The 19,545-nt window shown below is 37.4% G+C and overlaps 1 protein-coding gene across 3 annotated transcripts in view; it reads right to left on the reverse strand.

Annotated features, from left to right (window-relative positions):
* Positions 1-390: 390 nt before the first annotated feature.
* LOC129406756 (zinc finger protein 569) overlaps positions 391-19,545 on the reverse strand; it is a 32,617-nt gene continuing 13,462 nt past the window's right edge. For 2 of the 3 annotated variants that reach the window (XM_055145118.1, XM_055145119.1), the window contains exons 4-6: positions 6,179-6,305; positions 5,646-5,741; positions 391-3,387 (exon numbers count right to left, since the gene is read on the reverse strand). In XM_055145118.1, coding sequence (XP_055001093.1) covers positions 1,565-3,387; positions 5,646-5,741; positions 6,179-6,305 — 2,046 coding nt within the window. In that variant the 3' untranslated portion in view covers positions 391-1,564. Of the gene's footprint in view, positions 3,388-5,645; positions 5,742-6,178; positions 6,306-10,572; positions 10,605-19,545 lie in introns of all 3 variants that reach the window. The other variant, XM_055145120.1, reaches the window with a different exon arrangement.

Here is a 19,545-nt window from a genome sequence, read left to right on the forward strand (position 1 = left end):
TTGCCTCAACTGCTTCTAATGAACACCATGAATAGAAGGTAAAATATTATCTTAGCTGGTTTATTATTAGAAGTTTTGTAAATATTATTATCTGAATAAAAATAATACATGTAAAATTTGTTTCTATGGGCCCAGGTTTCCTCCATCTAATTACTACTTATTTTAGAGAAGCAGGAAAATAAAGGCAAGACATTTTGTTGTTGTTTTTGGGTCATAGTTAGCAGTGCTCTGGACTTACTCCTGGTGCTGGGCACAGGTATCACCATGGCAGGCTCGGGGAATCATATGGCATGCCAGGAATTAAACCTGGGTTGGCTGCATTCAAGGCAAGTGCCCTACCTGCTGTACTATTTCTCTGGCCCCAGCACTTTTTAAAAACAAAAACATAACTTTGATATTTAGATTTGTAACCAGCCATATATGCTTTCTTTTATTGACGAAATATTACAGATAAATATAACAACTCCCTCCCAACATTTTTTAGGTCCTAAAAGGCAACCAAAGTCATACATGACCAAACAGTATTGTCTTTTAACACTGGTTCTACCACAGAAATAACATTTTCGTTATATCATTCATTGATGGAAATTTATGTTTGATTTAGAATAATACAAACCAAGATGTAGTAAACACAGTAAGATATATCTTTGTACACACAATGGTGCCTCTGAGGCTAAAACAGAATTGATTATATCATATTTGTTTTGGTCTTTACTTCCCAAAAGACAGTGCTGCGAAACCATGTAGCACGGGACTGAACCCAGGCTCCTGGCAGGGAAAACATACACTCCTGGTCCATCTCCCTGCCCCCATGCACCATGTTTTAAAACCTTGTTTTTAAAGAATTCTTGTTCTCTGATAAAATAGTTCATCATATAATATTAGAATTTTTTAATATTTTGGTATTCAATCTACTTGGATTTAATTTTTATATATGGTACAAAGATCTCTTGTTCATATATACCTACCATGTACTTAATAGGCCAGCCTTTCTCTAATGATTTCAATAGCACAACATAGAAAGAATCCCTATAATATCCCTGGATTTCTGTATCCGTAGCCAGTGACTTAGTCACCAAGGCAATATCATTCAAATGACACTAACTTGTAAAGAATATACCACCTGGGAGCTGTATTCATGGTATTTTATATTTCTTTCTGACATTTTGAGTTGGTTTGTGAAATTCCTTATCATACTTTTAGCTAGTGAAAAACAGTTGGGAGTATTTAGAGATCTTGGAGTATTTATTTTTTGTAATAATTTCTCAAATTTTATTTTTCTCAGAATTTTCAGTTATTTTGGTAGTGTTTTTGTTTTTCTTGCTTAAATTATTGGTTAAAGCTCAAGTGTCACATTGGTATTCTTGTAGATCTCATTTCACTTTTAAAATAATTGCTGGATAAATATTACAAATATAGGTCTGCCTAAGGTTTTAGATCAGCATTTTCATTATACATGTCACCTTAATACAAATTCTGAGGATTTTTAAATGAGACATCCTCAAAAGACAAAGGGATACTTTCTTTTGAATTCTTTTCCATATTCATAACATCCACAGAATTTCTAATGAGTGTGGATTCTCTGATGCCTAACAAGGTGTGACTTTTGACTGAAAGCCTTACCACACTCATTACAATGGTAAGGCTTCTCACCTGTATGTTTTCTCATATGAAGTGTAAGAGATGAAATTTGAGAGAAGGCTTTTCCACATTTACTACAGTCAAAGGGTTTCTCACCTGTATGACCTCGTATATGTATAGTGAGGGATGAACTTTGGGAAAAAGCTTTACCACACTTATTACATTCATAGGGTTTCTCACCTGTATGACCTCTCATGTGCACGATAAGGGAAGTTCTTTGAGAAAAAGCCTTCCCACATTCATTACACACATACGGCTTCTCACCTGTATGACTTCTCATGTGTAAATTAAGCAATGAGCACTGTGAAAAAGCTTTTCCACATTTATCACATTCATAAGGCTTTTCCCCCGTGTGACTTCTCAGATGAAGAGTGAGGGATGCAATCTGAGAGAAGGCTTTACCACATTTATTACAATCGTAAGGTTTCTCTCCAGTGTGAACTTTTTGATGTGTAATAAAGTTTTGCTTTTGGCTGAAGGCTTTGCCACATTCATTACATTCATAGGGTTTCTCTCCAGAATGAATTTTTTCATGAGCAATAAGATTTGATTTCTGACTAAAGGCTTTACCACATTCCTTACATATATAGGGTTTTTCTCCAGTATGAATTCTCTGGTGTCTAACAAGATTTGACATCTGAATGAAAGCTTTCCCACATTCATTACACTCATAAGGTTTTTCTCTAGTATGAATCTTTTGGTGTGTAATGAAGTTTTTCTTATGACTGAAGGCTTTTCTACATTCCTTACATTCATAGGGTTTCTCACCAGTATGACTTCTCATGTGTACAGTAAGGGCTGAGCTTTGAGAGAAGGATTTTCCACATTCATTACATTCATACGGTTTCTCACCTGTATGAATTCTAACATGTATGATAAGCATGGAAAACTGGGAGAAGGCTTTTCCACACTTATCACATTTATAAGGTTTTTCTCCTGTATGACTTCTCATGTGAAGTGCAAGGGATGCAATCCGAGGAAATGCTTTACCACATTCATTACATGCATAAGGTTTTTCCCCAGTATGAACTTTCTGATGTGCAATAAGGCTTTGCTTTTGGCTGAATGCCTTTTCACACTCATTACATTCATAAGGTTTTTCTCCAGTATGAATTTTTTCATGATCAATGAGGTTTGATTTCTGGCTGAAGGATTTTCCACATTCCTTACACACATAGGGTTTCTCTCCAGTGTGTATTCTTTGATGTCTAATGAGATTTGACATTTTAATGAAAGATTTCCCACATTCATTGCACTCATAAGACTGCTCCCTACTGTGAATTTTATGATGTATATTGAGTTTCTCCTCATGGGTAAAGGCTTTACTACATTTTTTACATTCATAGGGTTTCTCTCCAGTATGAATTCTTAAGTGTCTTATGAGGTCTAATGTTTGATTGAATCCTTTCCCACAGTGATTACATTTAAAGGGGGCTACTACAAAATGGGATGAGCTATTGCTAAATGATTTCATAGGTTCACTGTATTCATAATGTTCCTTTCTTAGAAGGATTGCTTCACTATTAGAATAGTCAAAATTATGTTTTAAACACTCTCCAAATAAGTCATATTCATAAAGATTGTGAATCGAAGGAAACATTTCTGATTTTGTAGGAAATACATTTGTAAATTTATAACATTCATTGACTTTTTCTTCAGTCAGTGACTTTAAAGTGACTTTATCTTCAGGTTCTGTCAAAAGTCTGTCCTGGATTTCCTCATGTTTATCAATTTCCCATATTTCACCTAAAACAGATTGCAAATAAAAGCCATTTGTAATTTTTTCCAGTATTATAACATCAAAAATATTTTTTAAACACACTTTTATGGGATTGATTATAGGTTTGAGACCAAGTCTCTCAGTGGTAAATAAATTCCATGTGCATAAATATCTTATTTTATAAATTTTGAATAGAAAATTCTAGCAAAGGAAATATGACTAAAGGAAATAAGAATAAGATAAATTAAAATAGCTTTGACTATTTAAAAACAGGATCCAAAAGAAATGATATAATGAATAAATGAAAGGGAAAATTCAAATAAAGAAGAATTTTTAAAAATTACTTTGTATCAATACATAAAAATAAATTTGAAATAAATACTAAGCATATAATTTCTAAGAAAATACATTATAAAAACTAACACCAAAAGAAGGAAAAGAAAACACAGGGAATGGGCCTCCTCCCCTCATCTCCCAAGGATACCAGTAGTTTGGCAGTCATACCCAGAAACTGCCCCTGGTGCCACATAATTTCATCAACGGCCATGATCCAGAGACTTAGAAATAAAGCTACCAGAGAAGAAGAACATAGACCTCATTCATGAGTGAATCTGCTCTATCATCGTATTCTAAATTTTAGAATTCCTGGTGCATGCAGCCACATCACACTATACCACTGATGTACCAAGAGCAGCACACATTTGATTGGGTTTAACAAACATGTTTTGCAATCTCTTATACAAGGGTTTAATGGCTCCGGGATAAAATACAACAATCTTCACACACTTTCCTCTAAGGAAATTTTATTGGACCATTTTAAAGCATATTATTCATAACAAGCAATACACAATTAATTGTTTCAGTTCTGCTTTAGGAAGCACAGTTTGGAATTTAGGGTGGAAACATCAAAAATATAGTGGTGGGAAGGTGCAATGGTGGTGGGATTGGTGTTTGAATATTAAATTTAATAAATTATTGTGAACAATTTTAAAAAATAAAATTAAATTTAAAAAAACCAGAAAGGTTGAAAAAGAACAATGGGGAAATTCTGTCAATAAATGTCCCTCAAAAAATTCACAAATTCCATGTGCCAGAGAGATAGTATGCCAGATTTCTGAGTGCAGAGCAAGGAGTAAGCCCTTAGCACAGGAGGATGTGCCCCCATCGCACTCCCCCACCAAAAAAAATTCACATAAAACTAGCATATATTTTTGAAATGCCAGTACTGGAATAAGTGCTTGGCTGAAACAGAAATGGTTATCTCCTGGGATGCCAAGAAAAAAAGGCCTTCTGTAATATCTACAAAATTAGAAATAAATCTATGTATTTGTAGGTATATATAAGTTTATTTGTATAGGTACAAATTACACTCATATAAGTGCATATTTCAATACAAAATTGTGGAAACTGGGAGCAAACAGGAAAGTTGCACTTCAAAAATTTATTGAAATAAAAGGATTATAGCCATTATTTAAATGATAGCAAAAGATATTAATATAGTGAGAAGTATGATGTAGGATACAAAACTTCGACATTAAGGCAATTGTAATGGAAAAAAAAGAAGAGAAAGATAAAGGATTATAAGTGTTTATGGGTTGAGCAACTACAATTCTGTGAATTCCTGAATGCAAAAGAGAATACCATGTAAATAATTACAAAGAAACTAAGATGCTGATATATAAACGAACTAGGTATGTTGATACCTGGCACATAGCTAGGAAGGCAGCTGTTTAAATTCTATAAAAATAAGTCTGAAGGAAAGAAGAAAGAGATGGCTCAAAGGACTAAGCAGATGACTTGTACATGGAGACCCAGGTTGGAGGCCCAGCAAAAATGAGATTGACTTTTGTGCATAGGGCTGGGGTGAAAATAAAAAGAAAGAATGTTGCTGGGAGAGAGAGCTCAAAGGGCTAGAGTGCATGCTTTGTTGGTGGAATGCCGGAGTTCACTCTCTGGCATCACATGGTCCAATCCCTTCCCCTGAACCAAGCACCACCAGGAGCGACCTCTGAGAACTGAACTGGATGTAGCTCCTTGAGCACCACTGATTGTGGTGCCAAAAATAAAAATAAAAAAGTTAAACATGGTATCTCTTTATGAAAAATTCAAACCATCACCAGAAGGCCCTAAAACCATCTCTAAAAAGTTCTTTAAAGGTATTTTATAAAAATCCATCCCTGATTATTTGCATCTTTGAAGAACTTTTTAGAGGACTCAAGGATTTACAAAATTAACTGGTAAAGGGTCTGGCTCCTCTTCACCTGTAAGGTTCCCTCTCACTAACCTGGGCAGTGCCTCCTTAACACTTCTTCCTCCACAATCCATGGCTCTTCTTCTTGTTCCAATTTGAAAATTACATCAGGTTTGGTGAATGGGCAGCCTGTCAAATAGAAGCGTCATGTATAAGATCACGTATAAATATAGGAACAAGATCATCCAAGAAGTGAGGCTGGCTCAAGGACACTAAGCTTTCTGAAAGACAAGAAATATAACCAAGAATAGCTTTTTACTTAGAAAGGAACAGTAGGGCCTGGAGCAATAGCACAGTGGGTAGGGTGTTTCCCTTGCACACAACCGACTTGGGTTCGATTCCCAGCATCCCGAGCACTGCCAGGAGTAATTCCTGAGTGTATGAACCAGAAATAACCTCTGTGCATCGTTGAGTGTGACCCCCCCCCAAAAAAAGGCACAGTACGCACAATCACCTAAAGTCCAAACTTATTTAAGTATTTAAAGGTTCCATACATCTTAGAGCTAATTGGGCAGATGGGAGTACTTAATTCCCAGAATTTGAGTTGAGCAGAAAATTGTCCTTACCCACTGTAATTAAGTTGTTATAGTTTTCTAGCATCACATTCCGGTATAGGTTTCTTTGGGCAGGATCCAGCTGCTGCCATTCTTCTTGGGTGAAGTTAATAGCCACATCTTTGAATGTCACTGTTTCCTGTAACAAAACACTAGTACTTAATCTGAAGTCACTCATCTTAGATGGGATAGGCAACACATAATAAATTTTTGTCTCATAGTAGACAATGATAAAAAAATTACTGAAAAATGTTTCCCTTGTTTTTATAATCTTCTAAAAAGAAAAACTTCATTAGCAACATTCTATCAATTTGTATTCATTTATCTATTTATCAAGCTCCTTTTTTATTCTTTCCTCACTCATTCCCTTCTTTATTAAACCTAGGGCCTCCACATACAATGCAAATTCTCTACTGCTGCACTACATTCCCAATCCAAAAATATCTTTCCAAAAGCTACTATGGGTTAATGAAATTATGAACATTGATTTTTGCTTAGTGTGAACTGCTTTGGAAACTCATTAGATAGCTGTTAACACTAATGAAAAACCAAAATAAAAACAGGATTTGGGATGGAATTAGATATAAGGAGAAAATGACATGCAATATCTGAAGTGTAGTTGGCTGTCCAACTGAACACATTCAGTGATATAGCAGTTAGATGTACTGTTCATTACATCAGGGGAAATCCTGAATGAAAACCTGAAAAGTCATTTGTGTTTTGGGACCATACCTGGTGGTGCTCAGGGCTTACTCCTCGCTTATTGCTCAGAGAGCACTCCTGGCAGACTCAGGGGAGCATATCAGACGCTGGGAATAGAACCCAGTCAGCTGCATGCAAAACAAGCACTTTACCCACTATACTATTGCTCTGGCCCCAAAACGAGTCGTTTAAATTTATTATTCACACTCCTGTTTTTCTCCTGGTTTTTAGGCCACAACTGGCAGTGCTCAGGAGCTACTCCTGGTGTGGTGCTGGGAGTGACTTCCAGCAATGCCAGGGAGATCCTATTCATCCTCCATAACAGGTACGCACAGTCACAAAATAAAATACAATCTACATGGTTGCTTAGAGTCCAGAAATATTGATAAAAGAGGTCCACAGATAGTATTCACAAATAGTATTACATAAGAACATCAAAGATTTAACAAAGAAATATTCAAACTAGAGTGATGACCAGAATGAGAAAGCTTTAGGGGCAAGGGAGATGATGGTACAAGGGGCTGGAGTGTATGCTTTGCCTGTGGGAACCCTGGATCGACTCCTGATACTGCATGATGCCCCAAGCACTGTGTGGTTGCTACCCCTGAGCATTACTGAGTGTGAAACAAAAAATATAAAGGTTAAGGAATGACAGAGCTAAATATCCAAACCACAGAGTCAACACTGAAGTCAAGAAACTCAAATGCTAGCAAAAGAACTTAGGAAGGTACCACCTTTCAAGAGGGAAGGGTGGGGATGGGAGTGGGCACATCTGGGAAGGAACCTGGGAACATTGGTGGAAGCTGACACTGGTAGTGGCATCTGTGCTGCAATATTGTATGTCTAAGACTCAATCATGAATAACTTTGTAAATCACAGTGCTTTAGTTAAAAAGTGTGTTGACTGGAGAAAGAAAAAATAGTACAAAAATATAAACAATGTCATAGTAATAAAAACAAGTTTTTTCTTTTTTCTTTTTTGCTTTTTGGGTCACACCCGGCAATGCACAAGGGTTACTCCTAGCTCTGCACTCAGGAATTACTCCTGGCAGTGCTCAGGGGACCATATGGGATGCTGGGAATCAAACCCGGGTCGACCATGTGCAAGGCAAATGCCCTACCCACTGTGCTATCGCTCCAGCCCCAAAACAAGTTTTTTCTTAGTGAAAGTAGGTAAAAATGTTCATTTTTATTATTAATTTTCAACCTAGTTTTGAAACTTGTAGACAGAAAGATATAATTTAATTTTTTAAAATCTAAAAAAATCTAAAATTTTGAAATGAGAAAAATAAAATGATTTTATTTGTGAATGACATGATAACATACACAGAAAACTCTAAATATTTTACCAACATTTATTATAACTGATGAGTAACTTAGAGTAGTCAAATATAAAATAATGTGAAAAAATATTTGGAATAAATTTCATGAGTGAAATGCTTGGAAGCAATGGGATCTGAGTAAGGAAATCTATGTACTTTTCCTAGTTGTAACTGAGATGCCCTAAAGAATATAAACATAAGAAAAAACCTCAACAGCAAAAGAAAGAAGTTGCCAATACTTCTTAACTTTTGAGGAGTTTCTACAATAGATGGTATCAGATAAAAGGAATTCACCAGGAACTGGTTGATAATTAGTATTTCTCAGAATTGATATCTAGATCCTAATAAGAAAAGAAATATCTATTAACATTAGGTTTTTGGAGAGGGCATCCCCAGAGCTCTATCAAGAAAGAATCAGGGACAGAGAGCTAGTACAAGGCATTTGCTTTGTATGTGTCCGACCAGGAATAATCCCCAACATCCCATATAGTCCCAAGCACTGCCAGTTCCTGAGTCCAGGGCCAGGAGGAACCTTTGCGCACCGACAGGTGGGCCCAAAAACCAAAATGAAGAACAAACAAACAAAGAATCTCTCTTTGTCTTTCTCTCATATCTCTCCCAACTGATGGTGATGGTGTGAGTATACTCTGGCAGAAGATGGAAATGAGCTGGCCTAAATATGAAGCTAGGGAAATAACATAAATATGAGTTTTAGTACTGGCTTTGGGGAAACAAAAGGGAAGTGTGAGCCTAGCTGCTGGGATGTTGTAGGATTGAGAAGAAGGCATACAAATTTAATTCTATCACAGGAAGCAAGAACAGTTTAACAGTTTTATTCATAGAAACCGTAAGAAAGCCTCAGAATAGGAGGGGCAGTGTATTGAAAACATTTAATAAAAACTAACTAGCATCAACAGTATTTGAAGGAATACGAATAAACAAAAAAGCATGCTAATAATATAAAAGGATTGGGGCTGGAATGATAGCAGAGCGGGTAGGGCCTTTGCCTTGCATGCAGCTGACTGGGGTTCGATTCCCAGTATCCCATATGGGCCGACCCGGGTTTGATTCCCAGTATTCCATATGGTCCCAGTATCCCATATGGTCCCCAGTATCCCATATATATATATATATATATATATATATATATATATATATATATAAAAGGATCATAACAACTTTCTAATAACTGATTCTAAAAACATGGAGATTTGCAATTTAAAAAAATGCAAAATAGGGGCCAGAGATATAATATAAAAGTTCAGGTGCTTGCCTGGTATGTGGACAAACCTGGTTTTAATCCAATCACCACATATATTCCTCCAAGCACCACCTGGAGCACAAAGGCAGGAGTAAACCCTGAGTACCACATGGTTTAGGGCCCCCTTCACAAAATGAAACAAAACAAACAAAAAAAACCAATAAATTTTAAGATAGATGTACTAAGAAAACTCAATGAGCTACAAGAAAGCACAATGGAAAAATCAGAAAGATAAACAAAATGAGAAGTATAATGAAGAATCAAAGAGCATTCCAGAACTGGAATTCAAGGAATAAAATGTGTAATAAAGAGAATTAAGGGCTGGGGATATAGCTGTGTGGTAGAGCACTTTGGCACCTGGCATGTGTGAGGTACTGGGTTCAGTCCCCCAGACTGCAAAAAACAAACAGAAAGAACCATAGGCAAACAGATGAAGAAGAAAGAATTTGTAAACCAGGAAACCAAAAACTTTGGGCTTGCTCTTCAAGTGCTCCCTTGATCATGTATCTCGCTTGCTTGTTGCTATGTCTCTTTGCTTGCATCGCCAGGTGTGAGCCAAAAAGCAAAAAAAAAAAAAAAAAATCTTGTTTAAAAATAAAAGAGACCAAAAACTTTGAAGTATCAGTAATAGGAAAAAAGTATGAAGAAAGCTCATGTGAACCTCCAGAAACCATGAAGCAAAAATCCTACACAGCCTCCGAATGGAAAGAGGAAGAAGAGGAAAGAATTACCTAAAATAATGGAAGAGAATGGCCCAAATCTGGGGAGAAATCTGGATAATCATGTTCATGAAGTTCACAGGTCATTAAACAAACTCAATTAAAATGATCATCTCATAGTAAAACTGTCAACAACAACAACAACAACAAAAAGACAAAGAGAAAATACTAAAAGCAGCAAGAGAAATCCAGCTTGTAGCTTACAGAGAACCCTAGTTAGACTCAAAGTGGATTTTTGAGAGAAACATTATATAAAACTTGCTATGAGCGAATGATATGATCCATTCAAATTGCTAAAAGAAAATGAAACCAAGAATACTGTATTCACTAACATGTCCTTCAGAAGTGAAGGAGAAAAACTTTCCAAACAAAAGCTAAGGAAATTCATCACCACTAGACCTACCTTAAAAGAAATGCTGAAAGGAGGTCTTCAAACTGCAATGAAAGGACACTAATTAGTAACAGAAAACAAAGGAATTATGTACTGCAAAGATAAGTACATAGTCAAATTCAGAAAAAAAACTCTAGTACTGTAACATGGTGATGAGTCAACTAAAAGGTTAATTAAAGAGAGAAGGCAAGAAGGTTAAAGATAAGGTTGAAGAACAGGAGTATTGAATATAAGTTTAACTATAAAAATTTGTAAATGAGCATACAAAATAGGTAAATTATGACACTAAAAAGGTTGTATGTACATTATCAAAGTTGTTAGCATAAAATAAACTGTCAGTATATCTCTGGGATATTTTATGTAAGCCACATGGTGACCATAGAGCAAAAACTTAACAATGCATGAAAGATCAAGAGATGGGACCCAAAGTTTGCCAGCACAGTGTATCATTGATTTATGAAGAAAGACATCAAGAAATAAGAAAGGAATCAGAAAAATACAACACAGGCATAAAATCGCCTATCAGTGATTACTCTAAATGTAGCTGAATTGAATTCTCCAATCAAAAAAAAAAAAAACAAGAGTGGCTGGCTGGATGGAAAAAAAAAGACTGAATTGTATACTTAAAAGAATTCTCCAGTTTTATTTTTTTTATTTTGCTTTTTTGGGTCACACCCAGCAATACTCAAGGGTTTCTCCTGGCTCTGCACTCAGGATTACTCCCAGCAGTGCTCGGGTGATGCTGGGTATTGAACCCAGGTCTACTGTGTGCAAGCAAGTGCCCTACCCACAGTGCTATCACTCAGCCCCCAAATTATAAGTTTTAAAGACACAGATGTGTTTAGGGAAAAAGTAAAGGAATCTGAAGATACTCCATTCATATGGAAACCAAACAAAAGCAAAAGGTAGCTGTACTTAAATCAGATAAAGGAGACTTCAAGTCAAAACAAGAAACAAAGTCAATTTTTCCGTGATAGTCAATTCACACTGTGATAAAGATGGTACAATCATAAATATATATACACCCAACATTGAGCACATATATACATTAAGCAAGAGCTAGTAAATATGAGGAGAAAAAAAGAATACAAGAATATTAGGGTACTTAATATCCTACTTTTAACCATGGGTTTAATAATTCAGACAGAAAATATAAAACGAAACCTTGAATTTGAACTTATAGACCCTAGCTTTTTAAACTGTGAATTGTGGTACTATATGGTGTTGTGTAACTGAATGTGGGTCCACAAAAAAAAATTTGGCCACAATAAAAGGTTTTTGAATATGCAGCAACCAAACATTATGACCAACTGCATAATGAATCCAAGGTGCTAATGGCAATGCTTGTCCAAACTGTGTTTACTGAAAATAAGAGGACATGAATAGAAAATGTTTAAGAAATCATGCTCTAAGTTAGATTCCATTTTTTTTTAAATTTGGCTTTTTAAATCATACCCAGCAATGCTCAGGGGTTACCCCTTGCTCTCCACTCAGGAATTACTCTTAGCAGTGCTTGTGGGACCATATGGGATTTTGGGTATCAAATGCAGTCAGTCAAATGCAAGACAAACGCCCTGCCTGCTGTACTATCCTAGTGGTTAAATTCCTAAACTATGGATCACAACCCGATCTACTGAATTGGGGGTGGGGAGGGCCAGGAAAAAAATTTTAATTTGTTTTAAAATAAATTTGTTTCTGATTTTTATCTATGTTTGATTTTATATACCCAGGTCAGTTAAAATTTTCTCAGGCAAAATGGAGTGGTAAAAGAAGTCCTGCTGTACTGGAGCTATAGCATAGTGGGTAGGACATTTGCCTTGCACACAGTTGACCCAGGTTCAATTCCCAGCATCCCATATGGTCCCCTGAGCACTGCCAGGAGTAATTCCTGAGTGCAGAGCCAGGAGTAACCCCTGTGCATTGCCGGGTGTGACCCCCCCCCCACAAAAAAGAAGCCCTGCTGCTTTAAAAAAAATGGACCTAACAGATTATTATTAATTTAGTTTTGCTTTTGGGTCACACCTGACGATGCACAGGGGTTACTGCTTGCTCTCCACTCAGGAATCACTCCTGGCAGTGCTCAGGGGACCATATGAGATGCTGGCAATCAAACCTGGGTCGGCTGCATTCAAGGAAAATGCCCTACCTGCTGTGCTATCACTCCAGCCCCCGGCCTAACACATTTATAAAAAATAATCCACCCAGACACTGGAAAGTGGGTAAGGCTGACCTGAGCAGTCAACCTGGGTTCAATACCAGAAACTCTATACATTCCCTTAGCTCAGTTAGGAGTGAGGATTGCTATGCACAGAGTCAGGAGTAAGCCCTGAGTATTGCCAGGTGTGGCCTTCAACCAAACAAGAATCTTGTAAATATTAACTCACCCAAAAGCTGCCAAGTACACTTTTCAAACATACCAAGAGCCTTTTCAGGTTAAAAACAAAAAAAAAGTCAGGTAAAAAACAACAACAACAACATTTATAATCCTAAATAGACTGAAATACAGGATAATTTCCCATTACTATAGAACTAAATTAAAAATCAGTAATAGGAAAGTTAGAAAACTCACCAATATATGAAAATTAAACACCACACTCTGAACAACTAGTGATGAGAGCAGAAATTATAAAAAGGAAAACCAACACCTGAACACAACTAGGTGTAGCCTAGAAGGTCCTCAAGCACCACCAGGGTGGTCCAGGAAGCTACCAACATTGCTAGTCCTGAATAGCACTTCACTGTTAGGCAAAACTAATGAACCTTCAGGTCCACAGGCAAGGTCAAATACTGCCAGAAGCAGCCCCAATGAGTGTACACACGTACAGACACAGACACACATACACGCACACACACAGACACATATACCACAAATTCAAAAGACCACTTGAGGCAAAAAAAAAAAAAAGAGGATATATAATATATCAAATTCTATTGGATGCTATAAAAGTAGTTCACACAGAGCTATTTATATTTAAACTTGCCATGTGCAAGACAAGCACCCTACCCACTGTACAATGGTTCTGGCTCCTGAAGCAACTTTTTTTTTTTAATTTTTAAAATTTTATTAAATCATGCTCGCTTCGGCAGCACATATACTAAAATTAAATTTTATTGAATCACCGTGAGATAGTTACAAGCTTTCATGTTTGGGTTACGATCTCACAATGATCAACACCCATCCCTTCACCAGTGCACATTCCCCACCACCAATATCCCGGGTATACCCCCCCTTTCCCACCCTCCCCCTGCCTCCATGGCAGATAATATCCCCCATATTCTCTCTACTTTTGGGCATTATGGCTTGCAACACAGACACTGAGAGGTCATCATGTTTGGTCCATGATCTACTTTCAGCATGCATCTCCCATGCCGACTGATTCCTCCAGCCCTCATTTTCTTAGTGATCCCTTCTCTGTTCCATCTGCCTTCTCCCCTCTGCTCATGAAGCAGGCTTCCAGCTATGGGGCAATTCCCCTAGCCCTTGTATCTACTGTCCCTGGGTGTCAGTCTCATGTGATGTTATTCTATACTCCACAAATGAGTGCAGTCCCCCTATGTCTGTTCCTCTCTTTCTAACTCATTTTACTTAGCATGATACTCTCCATGATTATCCATTTATAAGCAAATTTCATGACTTCATCTCTCCTAACACCTGCATAGTATTGTGTAGATGTACCAAAGTTTCTTTAACCAGTCATCTGTTTTAGGGCACTCAGGCTATTTCCATATTTTGGCTATTGTGAACAGTGCTGCAATGAATATATAGATACAGATGTCATTTCTACTGTGCATTTTTGAATCCTCGGGATATATTCCCAGAAGTGGTATTGTGGGGTCATATGGCAGCTCAATTTGTAGTTTTTGAAGGTCTATCCATATTGTTTTCCAGAAAGGCTGGACCAGTCAGCATTCCCACCAACAGTGGAGGAGCGTCCCTTTTTCCCCACATCCACGCCAGCACTGGTTACTTTTGTTCTTTTGAATGTGTGCCAGTCTCTGTGGTGTGAGATAATATCTCATTGTTGTTTTGATTTGCATCTCTCCTGATGACTAGCGATGTGGAGAATTTTTTCATGTGCCTTTTGGCCATTTGTATTCCTTTTTTGAGGAAACTTCTGTTCATTTCTTCTCCCCATTTTTTGATGGGGTTGGAGGTTTTTTTCTTATACAATTCTACTAGTGTCTTGTATATCCTTGATATTAATCCCTTATCAGATGGATATTGGGTAAATATTCTTTCCCATTCTGTGGGCTCTTTCTGTATTTTGGTCACTGTTTCTTTTGAAGTGCAGAAGCTTCTTAGTTTGATGTAGTCCCATTTGTTTATGTTTGCTTCCACTTGCATGGTCAGTGCTGTCTGAAGCAACGTCTTAAAAGGTTCATCTGCTATTATGAAATGGGATTTATTCCTGAGAAACCAGGATGGTCCACATACACAATCATTTCATTTGATATATCATATTAGATAGATAAATATCATAATGATCATGATATATGACCCTACTATATGTGATAAATCAGTCAGGCAAGAAAAAGGTATGTGTGGACTGGAGAGATAATACAGTGGGTAAGGCACTTTGCCACAGCCAACCTGGGTTTGATCCCTGGCATCCCATACAGTCCCTTGAGCCCTGCAGGAGTAATTCTAAAACGAAGAGCCAGGATTAACCTCTGAGTACTTCCGGTATAGCAACCCCCTACCCCACCAAAAAAGAAAGAGGTATGTGTGGGGAGGATGCAAATAGGAAAGGAGGATGAAAACTTTTCTTTTTTTTTGCAAACGGGAAAATTCCAATGTATAACACAAAAAAGGTCTTAGAATTAAAGAAAATTTTAGTAAAACAACAGGATTCAAAATCAACTGACAGAATTTAAACATTTCCCTATACTGAAAACAAAATAAATATTAAAAAAGATAATCCTATTTAAAAAGATTATCAAAGCAATAAAATACTTAACAAATACAATCAAGGAACAGTATTATTAAAACACTGATAAAAAGGAATTGAAGAAATAAATGGAACAATCTTATTTTCATAAATTAGAATATGGTTCAAATGTCCATATTGCCAATTTAATAGAAATCTTATAAAAATTTCAATGGCTTTTTATCTTAAAATAAAATACACTTAAAGTTAAATGGAACCAAAAAAGTTTCCAAATTGGGGTGGGGAGGCAATAGTATACAGAAGGTAGGGAACTTGCCTTGCATGCAGCTGACCTGAGGTCAATCCCTAGCACCCCTTATGGTAACCCTGGCCCACCAGGAGCCAGGAGTGTTCCCTGAACACAGAGTCAGGAGTAAGCCCTGGTCACAGATAGGTGTGACCAAAAAGCAAAAACAAGAAGAATTCAAACACTCAAAACAATAAAGAACAACTAGAGGTATCACATTCCATGACTACAAACTACAATGTTACAGTATAGTAATGAAAACAGTATAATACTGGCACAGGAAAAGACACATAAATCAATGGAATATAACTAAGATCTGAAAAATAAGATTCCTCATGTAAGGTCAAGTAGTATTTATAAAGGAATCAAGAACACTGAATGGGAAAAGAATAGTCTCTTCAACAACTAGACAATCACCTGCCAAAGAACAAAACTGAACTATCCTAAACCACTTAAGTCAACTAAAAATGGATTAACGTTTAATTAAATTAATTTTTGTATGTTACACTCAGAGCTTATTCCTGGCAAGTGCCTTGCTTCCTTGCTTCCTGTACTATCTTTACAGCCTCTAGATTAAATACAGCTCTGGATTAAAGATTTAAACACAAGAGTTGAATAATAAAACAGCAGAAAATACTGGGATTAAAGATGCTATTTTTTTGGTGGTGGGAGGATACACCTGCAGATACTCAGAGATTATTCCTGATTCTGCACTCAGGGCTGGAGTGATAGCACAGCAGGTAGGGCATTTGCCTTGGATGCGGCCAACCCGGGTTCAATTCCTCTGCCCCTCTCGGAGAGCCCGGCAAGCTACCGAGAGTACCTTGCCTGCATGGCAGAGCCTAGAAAGCTACCCGTGGTGTATCTGATATGCCAAAAACAGTAACAGCAAATCTCACAATGGAGACTGTTGGTGTACAACATCTCACCATCTCAGGCCTAACTAGGCTTGGAGGTAAAAATTGTTCTTCTGTTACTATTACTTTAACAAACTATGCTTCCAATTACATAACTGACTTTGATACTGTTTCCATTGACTAAGTTAATTTGCATATTCTGCCTATGTGGCTGAATATCATTGGTTAGAACACTAAGCTAGTTAATAAAAGGGGCTGAACAGGCTGCTCTGGGCATGGCACAACACCAGAGACAGTTTGTGATCCTCATCCTCCATATTTCTTTTGCGTGCATATTTCAATGCCTCAGACAGTCTAATCAAACCTTACCGCAACAGGAGACGTTACTGGTGCCAGATCGAGCAAATCGATGAGCAACAGGATGACAGTGATGACAGCACTCAGGGATTACACCTGGTAGTTTGGAGGATCCAAGCAGGCCACAAGCAAAGCAACTGCCCTATCCACTATACTATCACTCTGGGTACCTAAACATATTTTTTAAATTAAAAAAAAAAATTTAACTTTAGGCCACACCCAGCAGTGCTCAGAGTTTACTTCTGGCTCTGTGCTCAGGGATCAATTGTGGTGGGGTTTTGGGGACCATAGGTGGGTGCTAGGGATTGAATGGGCCAGCCACAAGCAAGACAAACACCCTATACAACTGTACTAGTGCTTGGTCCCGGGATAAAGATCTTAACAATGATCTTGGTAAAAAATTTTTGGAAGCTACCAAAATCATGAGTACTGACAGCCAAAAAACACATAAGTGCTTATTGTGTTTATTTAAGTCAAACTATACATCCTCCAAACAGCCAACACTTAACAAAACCAAAGTCATTTGCATTATGGAAAACATATTTGCAGACCTTATCTCTGATAAGGGGCTAAAATCCAAATATATAAGTAGCACTGTAGCACTGTCATCCCATTGTTCATTGATTTGCTTGCGCGGGCACCAGTAATGTCTTCATTGTGAGACTTGTTACTGTTGTTGGCATATCAAATACGCCACGGGTATCTTGCCAGGCTCTGCTGTGCAGGCGGGATACTCTCAGTAGCTTGCTGGGCTCTCTGAGAGGGACAGAGGAATAGAACCTGGGTAGGCCGCATGCAAGGCAAATGCCCTAACCACTGTGTTATCGCTCTAGTCCAATATATAAGTAACTCACATTATTTATTTATTTGGCTTTTTGGGCCATGTCTAACAGTGTTCAGGATTCTACTCCAGGAATCCCTGACAGGCTGAGGAGGACCATCTAGCGTGCTGGAGATCAACCCTGGGTTGGCTGCATACAAGGCAATTGCCATACCTGATGTACTTTTACTTTGGCTCCACAACACAATAGCAAAACCAAAATAAAACCATTTTGACTGTAAAATGGAAATAGAAACTGAGTAGTTATTTTTTCCCAAATAGTGAACAGGTATTTGAAAATATGCTCAACATCACTAATCATCAGAAAAATGAAAATAAAAACCAGAACTTATTACCTCATAGCTAATAAGATGGCTGTAATAAAAAAGATAATAAAAAGGGACTGGGGAGATAGTTCATAAAGATGGAATACATGCCTGACCCACATATGCACAGGGCCCTGGGTTTGGCCCTGATACTGCAGGGCTTCATGGTACTGGTGGCCCGAACACTGTTGGGGAGGACAAAAAAAAAAAGACAAACAATAACAAGTATTGGCAAGGATGTGGAGAAAAAGAGTAACTGTGAATGTTGATAAAACTGTAATCTGGTGCAAACATTATGAAAAACAGTAAGTTCTCCAACAAATTAAAAACAGAATTACATATGACATAGCAATTCTCTTGAGTATTTAATTAGAGAAAATAAGAACACTAACTTCCAAAGATAAACACACCCGATGAACTCAGCCACACAAAGAAGGAAACTGCCATTTGTGTCAACATGGATGGATTTGAAGGGCATTTCACAAAGTGAAATAAATTAGAAAAAGACAAGTACCATATGTTTTGCTTATTTGTGGAGTCTAACATGATAAATAAGAAAAAAATTGTTATGTGAATTCAATTTTAATGGAAGTGAAATACAAACCACATTCCACAGCTGCTGCCATGTAAACTCATCCATAGGCCCAGCTTTACAAATTCCTGACTAAATCTCCAAGGAGACAAGCCAAGCTGCTATAATTCACAGGTACACCAGTCTCCCAGCTGAAAACTCTATGGTGCCCTTAGGAGGGGGCAGCCTGAGTACCTTCCCTGCCGCAGTTCCAGCAGCTACACCCATACCTCACAGCTGCTGCCATGCCAATGGCCCAATTTCACTGCTTCACGACTAATCTCTGCAGAGATGCCAAACCGACAAAAATTCTAGGTACACCAGGTTTCAGACTGAAACCCTGGGGTCTTCAGAGAGTGGAAAAGTCTGCTTACCCCTCTGTCCTATACTTTCAGAAGCCCCTGCGGTCTTATACCACACATTCCACAGTTGCTGCCATATAAACTCATCTATCGGCACAGTTCTATAGAATGTGGAGTTCATGATGTAGCTGCAGGACAACTCCAAATTCTACAATACTAACATCACATAACATAAAAGCCAATTAAGCTCAATAAACAAAAACAGTAACATAGAAGGTTCAACTAGTATCAAACAGCTTTGTAGACCCTTAGACAAGGACTTAATGACAGCATGGTGAGATACAATAATTTTCACAAATTTCATTTTACTAGAGTACTTTTTTTATAATTCCATTAGCCATTTAGTAGTTATAACAAGCAATTAAATATTTTTGTCTCTGCTAAGAGTCAGGCCTGGTGGGTGGTTGGGAAAATGGGGACAATGATTGAGGGAAGGTCATGCTGTTAGTGGCATTGATGTTGGAACACTGAATATTCATAACAACTGTATTATGAAAAACTTTGTAAACCATGGTGT

The sequence above is a fragment of the Sorex araneus genome, chromosome 8, assembly GCF_027595985.1.
Source record: "Sorex araneus isolate mSorAra2 chromosome 8, mSorAra2.pri, whole genome shotgun sequence".
Lineage (NCBI taxonomy): Eukaryota > Metazoa > Chordata > Mammalia > Eulipotyphla > Soricidae > Sorex > Sorex araneus.